The sequence below is a fragment of the Tursiops truncatus genome, chromosome 8 (assembly GCF_011762595.2).
Source record: "Tursiops truncatus isolate mTurTru1 chromosome 8, mTurTru1.mat.Y, whole genome shotgun sequence".
NCBI classification, from domain to species: Eukaryota; Metazoa; Chordata; class Mammalia; order Artiodactyla; family Delphinidae; genus Tursiops; species Tursiops truncatus.
The window spans coordinates 77,950,186-77,966,447 of NC_047041.1; the positions used below are offsets into that span (position 1 = coordinate 77,950,186).

The 16,262-nt window shown below is 37.4% G+C and overlaps 1 protein-coding gene and 1 long non-coding RNA gene across 3 annotated transcripts in view; one reads left to right on the forward strand and one right to left on the reverse strand.

Annotated features, from left to right (window-relative positions):
• LOC109552245 (uncharacterized) overlaps window positions 1-16,262 on the forward strand; it is an 80,037-nt gene that overhangs the window by 43,245 nt on the left and 20,530 nt on the right. The gene's annotated exons all lie outside the window — the stretch shown is intronic.
• CCDC34 (coiled-coil domain containing 34) overlaps window positions 6,646-16,262 on the reverse strand; it is a 54,861-nt gene continuing 45,244 nt past the window's right edge. The window contains exons 4-6 of the mRNA XM_019948401.3: window positions 15,109-15,267; window positions 14,408-14,549; window positions 6,646-12,986 (exon numbers count right to left, since the gene is read on the reverse strand). Of these exons, the coding sequence (XP_019803960.2) occupies window positions 12,772-12,986; window positions 14,408-14,549; window positions 15,109-15,267 (516 nt within the window). The 3' untranslated portion in view covers window positions 6,646-12,771. The remainder of the gene's footprint in view (window positions 12,987-14,407; window positions 14,550-15,108; window positions 15,268-16,262) is intronic.

The following is a 16,262-nucleotide window of genomic DNA, read 5'->3' on the forward strand; positions in this document are numbered from 1 at the left end:
TTTCTCCATTGAGTATGATGTTAGCAGTGGGTTTGTCATATATGGCCTTTATTATGTTGAGGTATTTTCCCTCTATGCCCACTTTCTGGGGACTTTTTAGTGTAAATGGATGTTGAATTTTATCAAAAGCTTTTTTCTGTATCTATTGAGATGTTCATATGGTTTTTCTTTTTCAATTTGTTAATGTGGTGTATCACTTTGATTGATTTGTGGACACTGAAAAATCCTTGGATCTTTGGAATAAATCCCACGTGATCATGGTGTATGATCCTTTTAATATATTGTTGGATTTGGTTTGGTAATATTTTGTTGAGGATTTTAGCATTTATGTTAATCAGTTATATTGGGCTCTAATTTCTCTCTCTCTGTCTTTTTTTTTTTTTTGATGTCTTTGTCTGGTTTTGGTATCAGGTTGATGCTGACCTCAGAGAATGAGTCCAGAAGTGTTCCTTCCTCTGAAGTTAATTGCAGAAATTTGAGAAGGATAGGTATTAACTCGTATCTAAATGTTTGGCAGAATTCACCTGTGAAGCCATCTGGTCCTGGGCTTTTGTTGGAAGTTTTTAAAGTACTGATTAATTTCATTACTGGAAATTGGTCTGTTCATATTTTCTATTTCTTCCTAGTACAGTCTTTTGATATTGTACCTCTCTAAGAATTTGTCCATTTCTTCTAGGTTGTCCATTTTATTGGTGTATAGTTTTTCATTGCAGTCTCTTATGATCCTTTGTATTTCTGTGATGTTGGTTGTAACTTCTTTTTCATTTCTAATTTTATTGATTTGTTTCCTCTCCAATTTTTACTTGGCAAATCTAGCTAAGGGTTTATCAGTTTTGTTTATCTTTCCAAAGAACCAGCTTTTAGTTACATTGCTCTTTTCTGTTTTTTTTTTTTTGTTTTTGTGTCTATTTCATTAATTTCTGCTCTGATCTTTATGATATCTTGCCATCTACTAAATTTGGCTTTTGTTTGTTCTTTCTCTAATTTCTTTAAGTGTAAGATTAGGTTGTTTGAGATTTTTCTTATTTCCTGAAGTAAGCTTGTATTGCTATAAAGTTCCCTCTTAGAACTTCTTTTGCTGCATCCCATGGGTTTTGTATCATCATCTTTTTGTTTTCATTTCCTCTAGGAATGTTTTAATTTCCTCTTTGATTTCTTCAGTGATCCATCTGTTGATTAGTAGCATATGGTTTAGCCTCCACGTGTTTGTGATTTTTGCACTTTTTTTTCTTGTGGTTGATATCTAGTCTCATGGCATTCTGGTAGGAAAAGATGCTTGATATGATTTCAGTTTTCTTAAATTTACCAAGGCTGGTTTTGCGGCCTAGCATGTGATCTATCCTGGAGAATGTTCCATGTGCACTTGAAATGAATGTGAATTTGCTGCTTTGGGATGGAATGCTACCAATTAAGTGCATCTGGTCTAATGTGTTATTTATGGTCCATGTTTATTGATTTTCTGTCTGAATGATCGGTCCCTTGGTGTAAGTAAGGTTTTAAAGTCCCCTACTATTATTGTGTTACTGTCAATTTCTCCTTTTATTTCTGTTAATATCTGCCTTATACATTATGCTGCTCCTACGTTGGGTGCATATCTATGTACATATACACAATTGTTATATATATATCTTATTTCTTGGATTGTGTCCTTAACCATGATGTAGTATCATTCTTTGTCTCTTGTAACAGCCATATTTTAAAGTCTATTTTTTCAGATATAAGTATTGCTACTCTGGATTTTTTTTTTTTTTAATTTCAATTTGAATGGAATAGCATTTTCCATCCCCTCACTTGCAGTATCTGTGTGGCAGTAGATCTGATGTGAGTCTCTTGTAGGCAGCATATATACAGGTCTTGTTTTTTTTATCCATTCAGCCACTCTGTCTTTTGATTGGAGCATTTAGTCCATTTACATTTAAGGTAGTATTTGATACGTCTGTTCTTACTGCCACTTTGTTAATTGTTTTGTTTTTGCTTTTGTAGGTCTTTTTTTCTCTTCTCTTCTTTTGTGATTTGATGACTATCTTTAGTGTTTTGTTTGGGTTCCTTTTTCTTTCTTGTGTGTATATCTATTGTGGATTTTTGATTTGCAGTTACCCTGAGGTTTTTGTATAACATATATATATATACATACACACATATAATATATATTATTTAATATATATTAAATATATATTGTTTAATATAAATTATATATTTAATATATATTAATTATACATATGATTGTTTTATGTTGCTGATCTCTTAATTTCAAATACATTTTAAAAACCCTGCATTTGTACTTTCCTCCCCTCACTATTACTGTTTCTGATATTATATTTCACATCTAACTGTTTTGTTATCCCTTAACTGCTTATTGTGTATATAGATGATTTTAGTAGTTTTGTCTTTTAACCACCCTACTACTTTTGTGTGTGGATGATTTACTACCTTTACTGTATGTTTGTCTTTACCGGTGAGATTTTTCATTTCATAACTTTCTTGTTTCTAGTTGTGGCCTTTTCTTTTGCACCTAGAGAAATTCCTTTAACATGTGTTGTGAAGCTGGTTTGTTGGTGCTTAACTCTTTTAGCTTTTGCTTGTCTGAAAAGCTTTTGATTTCTCCATCAAATCTGAATGAGAGCCTCACTGGATATAATATTATTGTTTGTAGTTTTTCCCTTCCATCACTTTAAATATACTGTGTCACTCCCTTCTGGTCTGCAGTTTCTGCTGAAAACTCAGCTGATAGCCTTATGGGAGTTCCCTTGTATGTTATTTGTTGCTTTTCCCTTGCTGCTTTTAATATTCTCTTTATCTGTAATGTTTGTCATTTTGATTACAGTGTGTCTTGATGTGTTCCTCTTTGGGTTCATCCTGTATGGGACTCTCTGTACTTCCTGGCCTTAGGTGACTTTTTCCTTTCCCAGGTTAGGGAAGTTTTCAGCTCTTATGTCTTCAAATATTTTCTCAGACCCTTTCTCTCTGTTCTCCTTTTGGGACCCCTATAATGTGAATATTAGTGCGCTTGATGTTGTCCCAGATGTCTCTTGAACTGTCCTCATTTCTTCTCATTCTTTTTTCTGTTCAGTGGCAATGATTTCCACTACTTTGTCTTCCAGCTCACTGATCCGTTCTTCTGCCTCATTTAGTCTACTATTGATTCCTACTAGTGTATTTTTCATTTCAGTTATTGTATTGTTCATCTCTTTGCTTGTCTTCATCCATTCTCCTCCCAAGTTCTTTCATCATCTTTATGATCACTACTCTGAACTTTTTCTCTGGTAGAGTGCCTGTCTCCACTTCACTTAGTTCTTCTTGGGTTTTATCTTGTTCCTCTTTTTTTTTTTTGCCTAGGCTGCACGGTTTTTGGGATCTTAGTTCCCCGACCAGGGATTGAACCCACACCCTCGGTAGTAAAAGCACAGAGTCCAAACCACCAGGGAATTCCCACTGTTCCTTCTTCTTGAACATGCTCCTCTGCTGCTTAATTTTGTCTAAGTTGGTATCTGTACTTTTATGGATGTGGTAGATTAATTACGTTTCTCAACCTTGGAGATGTGGCCTTCTGTAGGAGACGTCCTATGCATCCCAGCAAGCACACTCCCATTTTGTCACCCAAGCTATATGCTCTAAGTGTTTCCCCTAAGAGGGCTGCATGCTTCCTTCTATTGTGTCAGGCTATGTGGGCAGTCTGGTAGGCTTGGTTGGTCCCTAGCCTGGTTAGTTTCCAGGCCCTGCCTTGTGCAGATTCTGCTGGCTGCTGGTTAGTGGGGCCTGGCCACAAGGCAGCTACCTGCAGAACCCCAGTGGGCCCCAGGTCTAGTGCTGGCTCTCTGTTGGGCAGAGTCAGGGTCTAGAAGACTCCGAGGGTGTTGCCCCTTAACTGGTGGGTGAAGCCAGATCCTGGAGTTAGTACCAGACTTTTAGCAGGCACAGCCAGGTCCTGGAGTGTGGCTGCAGGGCCCAGGGTTCCCAGAGCTGGTCAGATAACTGGTGGAGGGGGGACTGGTTCCTGACACAGTTGGATATGAGGCCTAGAGTGTCCTGAAACTTGTTTTGACCTGCTGATCAGCAAGACAAGGGCCCAACTCTTCCCAGGATAGGGTCTGGCTTGCTGTGGGTGGGCTGGGTCTGCAGGCTAAGGATTGTGGTTTTCTTAAGTCTTGTGTCTGCCCCATGGTGGGTGAGGCTGGTCTAGAGGCTTGTGCAGGCTTCCTGGAGGCCACTGGCGGTGCCTGCCCACTGGTGGGTGGAGCTGGGTCTTGGCCCTCTGGTGGGCAGAGGTGTGTCTAGGACTGTGTCTAGAGGTGACTGTTGGCTTGGGAGGTCTTTAGGCAGCCTGTCTGCTGATGGGTGAGGCTGTGTCCCTGCCCAGTTAGTTGTTTGGCCTGACGTGTCCCAGCACTGGTGCTTGCAGGCTGTTGGGTGGGGCCAGATCTTGGTGCTAATGAGCTAGAGGGAGGATCCCACAATAGCAGCCACCAGCAGATGTACTCATGTGGTAGAAAGCTCCAAATATGGCTGGCACCAGTGTTTATGTCCCAAGGGCGAGTTGCAGGGGCCCCCTGCCCCCACCTCTCCAAGAGACTCTCCAAGACCAGTAGGTAGGTCTGGTCCAGGCTCCTATCAAATTACTGCTTTTGCCCTGGGTCCCAGTGTACATGAGATTTTGTGTGCACCCTTTAAGAGTGAAGTCTCTATTTCCCAGTCCTGTGGGACTCCCAAAATAAGCCCTGCTGGGCTTCAAAGCCAAATGCTCTAGGGGCTCATCTTCCTGGTACAGGACCCCCAGGCTGGGGAGCCTGACGTGGTGCTCAGAACTCTCACTCCTGTGGGAAAACCTCTGCAATATAATTATTCTCCAGTTTGTGGGTCACCCACCCAAAGGTATAGGACTTGATATCACAAGTCCATCATTCCTGCCCATCTTGTTGTGGTTCCTTCTTTATGTCTTCAGTTGTAGAAAATCTTTTCTGTTAGATTCTGGTCTGTTTCACAGATAGCTGTTCTGCAGACAGTTGTGATTTTGGTGTGCTCATGAGGGGAGGTGTGCTCAAGGTCTTTCTACTCCAGTATCTTGGCCCCTCTCTCCCTATCCCTATGTTCTTTATGTCCTTTCTCTATATTCCAGCCTAGTCCATCTTCTCCCTGTCAGCACATGGTAGGCATTTGATAAATATGTGTTGAATGAATGAATGAATATCATGCTTCAAACTTTTCCTGGGAAATGTGATCCATCCCCATAGCTTCAATAATTAAGTCAAACTGATGAGGTCTAAATATCTGTCCCTAAACTGTATTTCTCACCTGGGCAATAAACTTGCATCTCCACAAGTACCCCATGTCAATATGTTTACAACTAAAGATTTCCAATTAAATACAACAGAATAATCATATACAATTATCTCTTTTCCTTCCCCAATCTCTGCTAAAAGGATGGCAAAGGAATTTCTTTAAGAAAGAAAGGGGAAAAAAAGGTACAAATCCACAAGGGTAAAGAGGACAGAAGAGAACAGTTAACTAAAGATTTCAACAAATTTCTGGAAGGTGGAAAATGGACAGAGGTGAAAATAACTGAGTTAGGATAGTAGCGGGGGTTAGGACAGTAGGGATGTGGTGTTTTATCTCATCACTAAGAATATTAATAAGTTACAATTTTTTTCTGCTTTTTAAATCGGCTCTGTTTCCTCCAGGTGCCTTTTTTTCCCCTTCCGTTTCTCTTTTCCTTTTAAAGGTTTCTAAATGATAAAACAGATACTGGGTGAGGGCAGGGTGTGAAGGGGGGAAAGAAAGCTGATTCAGCCTACAGAACCCTGGAAGGGCTCAGCATATGGAGACCCCAGGTACCACGGAGAACAGAGCTTATGCACTATCTGAACTGAAACATAGGTAAAGTGAGAGTGTTTCATAATGAAATGTGATATACAGAGCCACCTTCTCAGATGCTACTCAGGAAAACTGCAGCTGGTTTGTATTCACCAGGAAGATTAGAAGAATGTTCTCTGAGAAATTAAATAGCCTAAGGGGAAGGCTTCCAGGTATTTGGAGGTTCCCTCAACAACAAAATCCACCATCAACAAGCCCTGCTTATGCCAACGTAGCTTCCATTCAGCTTTTTAATGCCCCATTCTTAAGTATGAACAGACAGAAATTCACATTGTGAACATAAATGTCAGACGGGGATTAACAAACATTTGAGAACTGAAAAAGAGAAAATGAAGGGGGAGAAAAGGCACCTGGAAGAAACAGAGCCAGTTAAGTACGAAGAAAAAAAATGGCAATTGATGTACTTAGATATGAGAAAAGATATTACAACAAAAAAATAAGTACAGGATGTTATGAAAAAGGGAATAAACAGAAAAAACAAAGAGTGCTTGGGATTTAAAATAAGATAGCCATAAAAAATTATTCAAAAATTAGAAGATAACATCAAAGAAATCTCACAAAAAGTAGTCCCTCTTACCAGGGAAAAGAAAAAAGAAAGGTAAGATTAGAGGGGAAAAAACACTTTAAAAAAATAATTAGAGAATTGATTCAGGAAGACAATAATTGCCTAAACAAATCGCAGAGAAAGACAACAGAGAATTCTGTGGGGAGGAAATTATCAAAGAAGTAATACAAGTAAATATCCCCCTGGAAGCAGGACTGTGAGGTAGCGAGAAGTGAGGCAAAGCTTTTATTACTTTTTTATTTTTACACTGTGTGCATTTACTACCATGACAAACAATTTACAAGAAAACAAACAAAAAACCCCTCAGTTCTTACCCCCAAATCTGTCCTTCTTTTCTGTATTCCCTTTCTCTGCTAATGTTATCATCACCAGTCAGCTCTAAAACAAGTTCTACTCTGGACAGATTTTTCACACATCTCTTCTCTATCTCTACTGTCCTCACCTGATCCTGTCACCTCTCCCTGGAATAGTTCCACAATATCATCACTGCTAGCTCTGTTTTTGGCCTCTACCTCCCTGCACTGCCCCCATCCTGCTATTGAAATGCTTTCTTTTGGCTACACGGCATGTGGGATCTTAGTTCCCTGACCAGGGATTGAACCCACACCCCTTACATTGGAAGTGTGGAGACTTAACCACTGGACCACCAGGGAAGTCCCCCCCCCCCTTTTTTTTTTTGGAAATACTTTTTAAAAGTTTTTCTTGCCTGCAATGGACTGCTGACAATGCTCTTCTTTTGCAGTCCCCTACCTCTGGGATACATAAACCTTGAGGCTTAGAGTTGGTAGGTAGGTACTGTCCCTACCTACCTTATTCACCACGGCCACTCCTAAACCTCCCTACCTTCTTCAAAACTCCAAGTTCTTCTGAAGAATATTTCATCTGACCATACTAGCCAATATTGCTCTTTTTGACTGTTACCTGGCTAATAAGTTACATTGGTTCACTGAAATTCTAGCACCCGGCTCACCAACTTTCTTTCTACCACTACTTCTATCATAATCCTTGACAATTTCAACATCCATATTAAAAAAAAAAAGTCCTTCCAATATTCTGGCCTCTTACTTTTTAAATTTCCTCAACTTCATTGATATACTCCATTTGGGTCACTACTGCTGTGGTCATACTCTGGATCTTGCTGTCACCACCTTCTAACCACAAGCTCCTTCCTCTCCAGTTTCCCTCAAGCATCCCTGACCCAACATTCTCCAATAGCACTGGAAACGCTCATCAACTGAAAATTCTTCCTCACCACCCATCACTCAGACCTTGTTAAATACCATGTTTCAGTGCTATGATCACCCCCTTGAAATCATTTTGCTCCTTTCTCTCTCCATCCTACCTGCCCTGCTTGTCCAACCCTAATTAAGCCTTACTCTGCTCCTAAACCCAAGTAGCTAAACTTTCCTCCAGAAATGGAGAAAAACATGACAGAATCCTGCTAATTGGTCCCTTTTTGGACCAAAATTATCAAATGGCAAATAACATTGCCCATCGGTCAGTCCCACTGATTTCCCTGGTAAATTTGTCCTCTGCTCTCCAAAATGCTCACTTCTCTGTAACCTTTTCCCCTTCCTACTTGCAACAACACATGCCATCCCTTGGCTGACAGCCTTGCCTCCCTTTCAGGCCTCATTGAAAAACCAGAAGCTATCAGACAAGAACTGCCCGTATCCTCCTCCTACCATCAATGCTATTAACTCAAGCTACACCTGAGCCTATGTACTATGCATTCTCTCCTGAAAAAATGGAAGAAATTTCCTTGCTCCCACATAAGCCATCATTTATTTATTTTTTTGCTATTTAAGAATTGCACTGCTAAAACCGTCCTTGATCTCTCCTAAATCTTCAAGTACTCTCCTTCACCTAGATCATCAACATCAGCAGGGACACCTGTTTATTATCACCTATTGTAAGCAAAACAAACAGAAAATGTCCTTGACTTATGCCCTCTTCCAGCTCCCACCTCACTTATCTTCTCGTCACTCTAAAACTTCTCCCAAGAGTTGTCTTCAGATATGGTCTCCACTTTGTTACCTCCCATTCTCTCAACTTATTTTGCACTTTCATACTAGTTTTTCATATCATATATATATATTACACAGGAGGGACACAGAACATGGTTGTTAAGCTTGGACTTTGAACTTAGTTCTTATCCCTATTCTGTGACTCACTTTTTTGTATAAAAGCAGCATAGCTTCTCGGTGCCTCAGTTTCAACTATAAGATGGGGATAATAAAAGTATCTCATAGGGTTGTTGTGAGGCTTAATGAGTTAGCACATATAAAAGCACACAGAATACTGCCAGGCATATAGAAAGTATTCAATACGTGTTTGCTATTGAGGTCAACAGTGGCCTTCCTTCATCTTATCATACGCAACAAGGAAGGCTCTTTCCTGCTTTTCCTCGTCTGTCAGGTAGCACTGGACAGACTGCTCAATTCCCTGCTTCTAACACTTCTACTCATGGCTTCTGTGACATCATACTCTACTGGGTCTCCTTCTACTTCATGGCTGCTCCTTCTCAGCATCCTTGCTAGCTGCTCAATTTCTAAATAGCTGAATACTCAGCCTTCTTTTTACTATCTAAACTCTTCCTAGGTAACCTGATCCAGTCCCATGCTTTTAAATACCACCTACATACTGATGTTGCTTAAATTTGTATCTCCAATCCTGGCTCTCCCCTGAGCATCAGACAAGTATCTAACTGCCATTTCTACCAGGATATTAAGTTGTACCACGAATCTAACAGACCTAGGACAGAATTCTGAAGGACTCCCCTCTTTCCATTCTCAGCCTATACATCTGCTCCTATCACTTTCTAATTCTGTGATAGTTATCATCATTCACCCAGTGGATCAGGCCTAAAAACTAGAAGTCATATCTGATTTTTCCTGCTTCCCTCAACCAGACACCCAAATGTTAGCAGTCCTGTTTGCCTCACCTCCAAAATACATCCCAAATCCACCTCTACTTCTTATCATGTTGCTGCTGCCACGTTAATACAGACTATCACAATTTCTTTCCTGGATACTGCAAATCCTCCCAATGAGTCTCCCTGCTTTGATTCTTGGTCCCCAGCAAGCCAGTTTCCTCACACAGCCAGAGTAATCTCAAAGTATAAAACAGATCACATCAATTCCCTGCTTAAAAACTTTCAAGGGCTTCCCAATACAATTATGATAAAATCTGAACTACTGAACTCAGGATTATATATGATCTGGCCCTGCCGGACTCTCCAGCCTTCACTCCTACTATTTTCCCCAGTGCTTTCTCCACTCCAGCCACACCAACCTTTCTTCAAACACATCAGATTTATTTCTGCATTGGGGCCTGTGCACTGGCTGTTTCCTCTGACTGGATATCTCTTTCTGCAGATTTTAGCAAGGCAAGGCTAGCTCAGCAGCATGTTACCACTTCAGAGATGCCCATCCACTTAAAAGAGTGGACCCACTCCTCCACCCAGTCACTATTTATCCCAATAGTGCCCTGTTTTATTTTTATAGCACCTAGAGCCACATAAATTATTTGTTTATATGTTTAGTATCTGTTTCCTATCACTGTCATGTAAGATCCCATGTGGGCAGCAGGGACACTCTCTTATTCACAGATGAATCTCCAGCATCTAGAATACTCACTCGCACATAGTAGGTATTCAGTAAACATTGATTCAACTTGAAGAAAATGAAGACAACAGTATTCACTTTTTGCCCTTAGCACAGGGGTAAATGAAGATCCACTCCAAGTACTGACAAGTTGATTTTGATATATCACCAGTCAAGATTGGTATGTTAAACAAAGTCAGTTATTATGTAAATCAATTATCACTAAAGAAAGAATATTGGTACATCTTATCAGAATTATCATCATACAAAAAAGAAACAAACTTGCATTTTTTGGTACTTCCATGTATTATTTTACATCCCCACAATAAGTTTCTAAATTAGATAAGGTATTGAACATTGAAAAAAATGAGGCGCCTTCCAGATAAGTAGATGTAAAACTAGGTCTATAATACCTGTGTTCTTTCTTTCAGATCATGAATTTGTTGACATTATAGGTTGCCTAGATATTTTAGAGCAGTTCCAATCAAGTAGCAGTAGAGTCAAAGAGATATTTTAAAAACCTCAATAGAAATTTCATACAGTTAATATAGTTTACAATGCCTAGAATACCAAGTATCCTGACTTTAAGAAAAATTGATTCAGGTTAAAAACACTAATCTCCTAGTAACAGGTGTATTGATTGGTTTGAAGAAGTCTTTGATGAATAAAAATGGAATTTTAGTAATAAATGTTTGATGGTCAAAATCTTTTAAAAAATGCACCATTGGGGTAGTAAAACAGGGTATCACAAGCCCACAGGATCAAGTCCAAATTCTGTAGTATACAGAACCTTTTTACTCCGACCCCTGCTTCTCTCCCAGCTACTTCTCACCACATGTTCATGATGGTTAAGGTCAGCCTCATAACCATCTAGAAAATTCCTGCTTATCTTTCACCAACTCAAATGTCACCTCCTCGTTGTAACCTTTCTTAATCCCTTCTCAGGCTGAGCTATCTCTTATCTATGTTCTCAGATGAACTCTGAGCATGATTTTAAGTATAATGTATTACAGCATTTATTCTATGTTTTCCTGGCTAGGCTGTAAATGTTTACTGAATTAAAGAAATATATCATTCAAATTCCTAAATCAATATGCAAAACATTTCTCACAGAGCAAATGTTCAACTAACATTGGTCAAACTAATTAATTACTGATTGAATGGTAAGTTTTATTAGGATTATGGTTACAGCTAAAAGTTGCCTAAATGACTTAATCTGTGTAAAACTGAAGATTTTTTAGATATAACAACTATATCTAAAACGCCCAGGAACACAAGCCTATATATGCTGTTTTTTACACACAAGTTTATTGCTACCCTGGCAAATTCTACATTCTCTCACATAGGAGAATCTGCTCGTGTAGAATGATCACCTGTTAAGTTTCACTGCATCTAACAGGTTCCAAGAAGGATGGTCAGGCCACAAAATCTCACCAAAAAAAAAAAAAAAAAAACCAAAAAAAAAAAAAAAAACAAAAAAAACAAAACAAACGAACAAAAAAAAAAATCTCACCAATATTTTGACCCAACAAACTCTGACTCCTCCCAAACTGTTCTCTGCTTAGAAGTGAAAAAATAAAATAAAACCAAATGAAGATGCCTGAATTGAGTGCTCAGTCCTTATGGGGCTCACAGACCCCCATGAGCAGGAAAAAAAAAAAAAAAAAGAATTTTTCTAGATTTCTGACAATATGAATATTCTTCAAAGATCCCATTGCTGTTTCCTGCAGTTGATCAACACCATTGCAGGTTAATCACTAGAAACTTGACAACTGACTAACCTAGCAGAAACATGAAATACAGTCTAAATAGGAATCACTTTTAAATGAATTCACTGAACTTTATATTGCCCCAACAGATTTTCATTTCTTGATAGCCCACTAAGAAAAGATACAGACTTTTAAAACTTAATAAAAAGCGTTGAGTGCTACTTTAGTAATCCGTTGATATACTATCCTTAACGTGTATTTATTAAGATTTTTTATTTCAACTTCAGTAAAATATCACTCAACATTTAACATTAAAAAATAATGCATTGATATTTCTAATTTTAAAATTAATGTAACTAATTATAACTATTTGTACAAAGTATAGCAAAGTATAGCAAAATATTAGTGTCTCAAGATTACTACATACCAATCTAAGATTGAGTCCAAAACAGTGTTTTTAAATTTTCCTTTCAAAACCCAAACTTCATTTCTCTGTTACCAAACATGACTTCAGTTAGCGATTTACAAATATTTACACAGGGAAAAATATACCAAAAGCCATCAACAAAGACTGTTTTTGATTACTCTGGGATTCTAACCCATTTAGATTCTTCTAAGAATTATCTTGAGCATGCAGTTTAGAAATGCTTGTTTGAACAACTTAATCTTACATTGTTCATAAACATAAACACACAACATATAGTATGAAAGAACACATGAAAAATTGTTGCTTTTACTGGTATTAGAGGGTAGTTTTAATACAAGCTAAATACAAACACAATTGTTAGATTCAGTCACGTATCCTGCAAAACAATATGCCAAGATCAACCTTGAAGCATTTATAAAAATGAAAATGTATAAAATATCTTCCTCAATTAACTCTAAGGACTCTGTATACAAATGCAAGAATTTGAACTTATCAATAATACATCAAATGTTGAGCAACTAATTGAGCAGTAAAAAAACAATTTCTGATTTTAAAATTAAATAGCTCCAGGTAAAAGCATGTAATTTCCCACATCTACTATCTTTGTATTCTGCACAGAGTTCCAAGGCAAAGACTGCTTCTGGATTTATGCATTACCAGAGAGGATGACCTGTTTGGCTGGCTTATCACAGGCCTTTTAGTCTTCTTTCCTGATAGATCCTTTGCTCCTTTGGGAGGAGGCACAGGAGCTGGTTTCCATGGAATTGGGTTATAAAAGGCTGGCTCTGGATAAGAATTTCCACTGTAAAAACCTAAAATTATGAAAAAATCAGAACAAAACAAGAAGAAAACTTTTTGAGATCAAAGAAACTACATATTTTAAAATTCACAGAAAAATGTTAAAAGGGCAAAAATATTATTGATAAACCAATTTGACTCATTTAAAACTTGAACTCTCAAATATTTTCAAACACAGTAAGTACTGAAGTAAAAATTAAAATATAAATCTAAGCATTCAAAGAACATTAATGTTCACATCTATATATATAGAAACTCATAAAAGTTCTCCTAAGAAATTAATTTTAGAACCCTTAAAAAGAACAAAATATTCATTTTAACTCAGTCTGGGAAACCGCTGATTGTGTACATGTTTCCCCTAGTTGGACACTAAAGTTTGCAGAAAAAATGTATGTTGCATATGTAGCTAAAGTGAATCAAGATTCTTGTTTAGAACCACTTAAATTCTAAATCACTGTCAATCAGATTTCATAATATCACTGTAATTTTGATAATTAAGAGCAGTAGAGCATTTGCAAAGATATTTATTAGAATAAAACTTATTTAAATGCAAAAAATAAAATAATCCATTATTTCACCAATTAACTTCTAGTCAATATGTATATTCCACCTAAGTTTTAACTTTACTATCCAATCATTTGGTTAAAACCACTGCTTATTACTCTTATTTCAAATAAGAGAACGAAAAAACAGAGCAGACCCTGCTCGGTAGCTGTAATGGATGACCTCTGTGACATGCAGGAGAGGCCTAAATCCTGACAGCAGGAATGTGTCATTCAGACATTGGCAACCCACTTTGACTGCATAGATATGTCAACACACACTTCACCACGATGGTCAAAACAAAGTCTGGAATATGTCCTATTGTGTGAACAAAACAGAATGGGAGTATTTTTAATAATAAATCACTTAAACAAGTGAAGGCAGCTGTCAGCAAGGCATGAGCTTCCAACATGAAGTACAAAGAAAAACATGCATTGCCATTTATAATCAGACCAAGCCTAAAGGCCAACCAGGTCTGTGTCTGGTTCATGTGCTGTCTAGTATTCCACCCTGCAAAAAGAATGTGCCAAAGACACTGGAAGCTCTGCCTCAGAGAGGGTTAGAAAAGGGGAAGAAAATGACCCCTTCAATATATCCTGATTAAGGCTTTAAAATCCAAGGAATGTAAGAAAATTTTACTTGTTTCTTAACCTTAGAAATCATTACTTTGCAGTTTTACCACTATTGCCTTTAAAATGTATCTGGTTTTAGAGAATAACAACAAATTTGTAGTATCTCCACAGGAATACAGTATGTTATAATCTTCCAGAAAATAGTAATTTGAAAGAAAAAAGATTTTTACACATTTCTATTTCTGTCAAAAGGAAACATAATATATAATATTCACTCCTGCAAGCCATATTTATGTAACCCACATAACATAAAAACCAACCTGTGAGTTTTCCATTGGCATAACCATAGCTCTTTGCAGCTGGACGAGGTTTATTTTTTGCATTTTCCAACCATTCCTTAAACTTTTTTTCTGCTATTTCCTTTTTTTCCTGTAATTCAGCCTGCCGTTGTTTTTCTTTTTCCTTAAAATGACAAGACCAAAGAATCTCCAGGGATATTCTGTAACTAAAAATTCTATTCAAATTCTACTGACTCTTTTCCCCAGTAGCTCCCCATCCCAATGGCTTTCTGATCAGAAATACTGAATCATAATTCTATAGAGAGCAAAATTTAACATGATCAGGGATGTGATATGAAGGTGGCTGCCTCTAAACAATGACATTAAACCTAAGAAGAAAAAAGCAATTTGCTGTTTTAAAATAGAATAGTAATTTATAATAATGTAATAAAACTTTCCATAAAAGTGCATTGAATAATATTTAAAAGCATAAACAACAATAAAAAGTTTGAACCTGACTGCAGAAATATCAATAGGCTTATTAATACTTCTCAACCTAAGAAAACCACAAATGCATATTCATTTCTGAAGCTTAATTATAGTATAACAAGTAGGGGTAGCTACATGTATTTATATTATGATAAGATAGTGCCAATTTTCTATTAGAAACTCTTTATACAATATAGCTGGCACATGTAAACACGAAAGTCATGTATTCTAACTGATCACTTTAGTGAAAATACCTTTTCTTTCTTCTTCTTCTCACATTCTTCAGCATTTTTTTTCTTTAACCATTCTTCATATTTTTCTTTTGCTTTTTCTTGTAAATGTTCTTTCTCCAGCTCCTTTGCTGCTTTTTCCTCCTTTTCTTTATTAATTTTTTGTTCCCTTTCTTTTCTTTTCTTAAATAAAAATGAAGGAATTTTAATTGGAGTATCTGTAATCATCCTCATACAAGGGAGAAGTGTTATATGCAGCAATTCTCTAAACTTCAGTTATTTCTTAAAATAGGTGGTAAAATAGTGGTTGACACAGTGTGGCTTATGAAAATATATAACATACCTGCACTTACCTGATCAATTTTAGTCTACCAGCTTGAGTATACGTTTCATGATGGCCATAACAAAGGTCTTGCTTGACAAAGTACACTCAGAGACTGGAACAGTGTTAAGTAAATAGTAGGTGTTCTATAAAGATTTGCTGAGTAAATTAGTGGACAGAAATTATGACCTATTAGACTGTCCTGAATCTTAGTGTTTTTTGATGGATGTTTACCCCCACTCTGAAACAGGAGCCACATGTGTACACATTCCCCAGACAATTTGCCAATACAAATACTTGGATAAATTTTCACCATCAAAGAGTTACAGAGCACAAATTTTGGGCCATTAAGTACTGCTATAAGGGCACATACAGACAAATCTCTGGCTATGTAATTCTTATACGCCTTACACAGACCAAGGATTGGCAAACTACGGCCTGCAGGCCAAATATGGTCCATCAACCACCTGTATTTGTAAACGAAGTTTTACTGAAATGTGGCCACACATTTATTTACATATTTCTTGTCTATGCTGCTTTTGCACCACAACAGCAAAGTTAAATAGTTGCAACAGAGATTGCATGGTCCACAAAGCCTAAAATTTTATCTAGCCCCTTGAAGAAAAAACTTGACACAGACTATAAGTCAATGTTTCTTCCTTTTCTCACTCAAAAGATAATCTACCAACACAGCTAAATTCTAAATAACCAATGACATGGCTAGCTCTCTTTATCAAAGGTTTAGAAAATAATCTGCAAACATGAAGTATATGCAATACAAATGCCATATACATCACCCTTCATCGAGCAAAGAAATATGAGCCAAGAAATTCTTCCCTTAAAAGCGTCTTGTAGA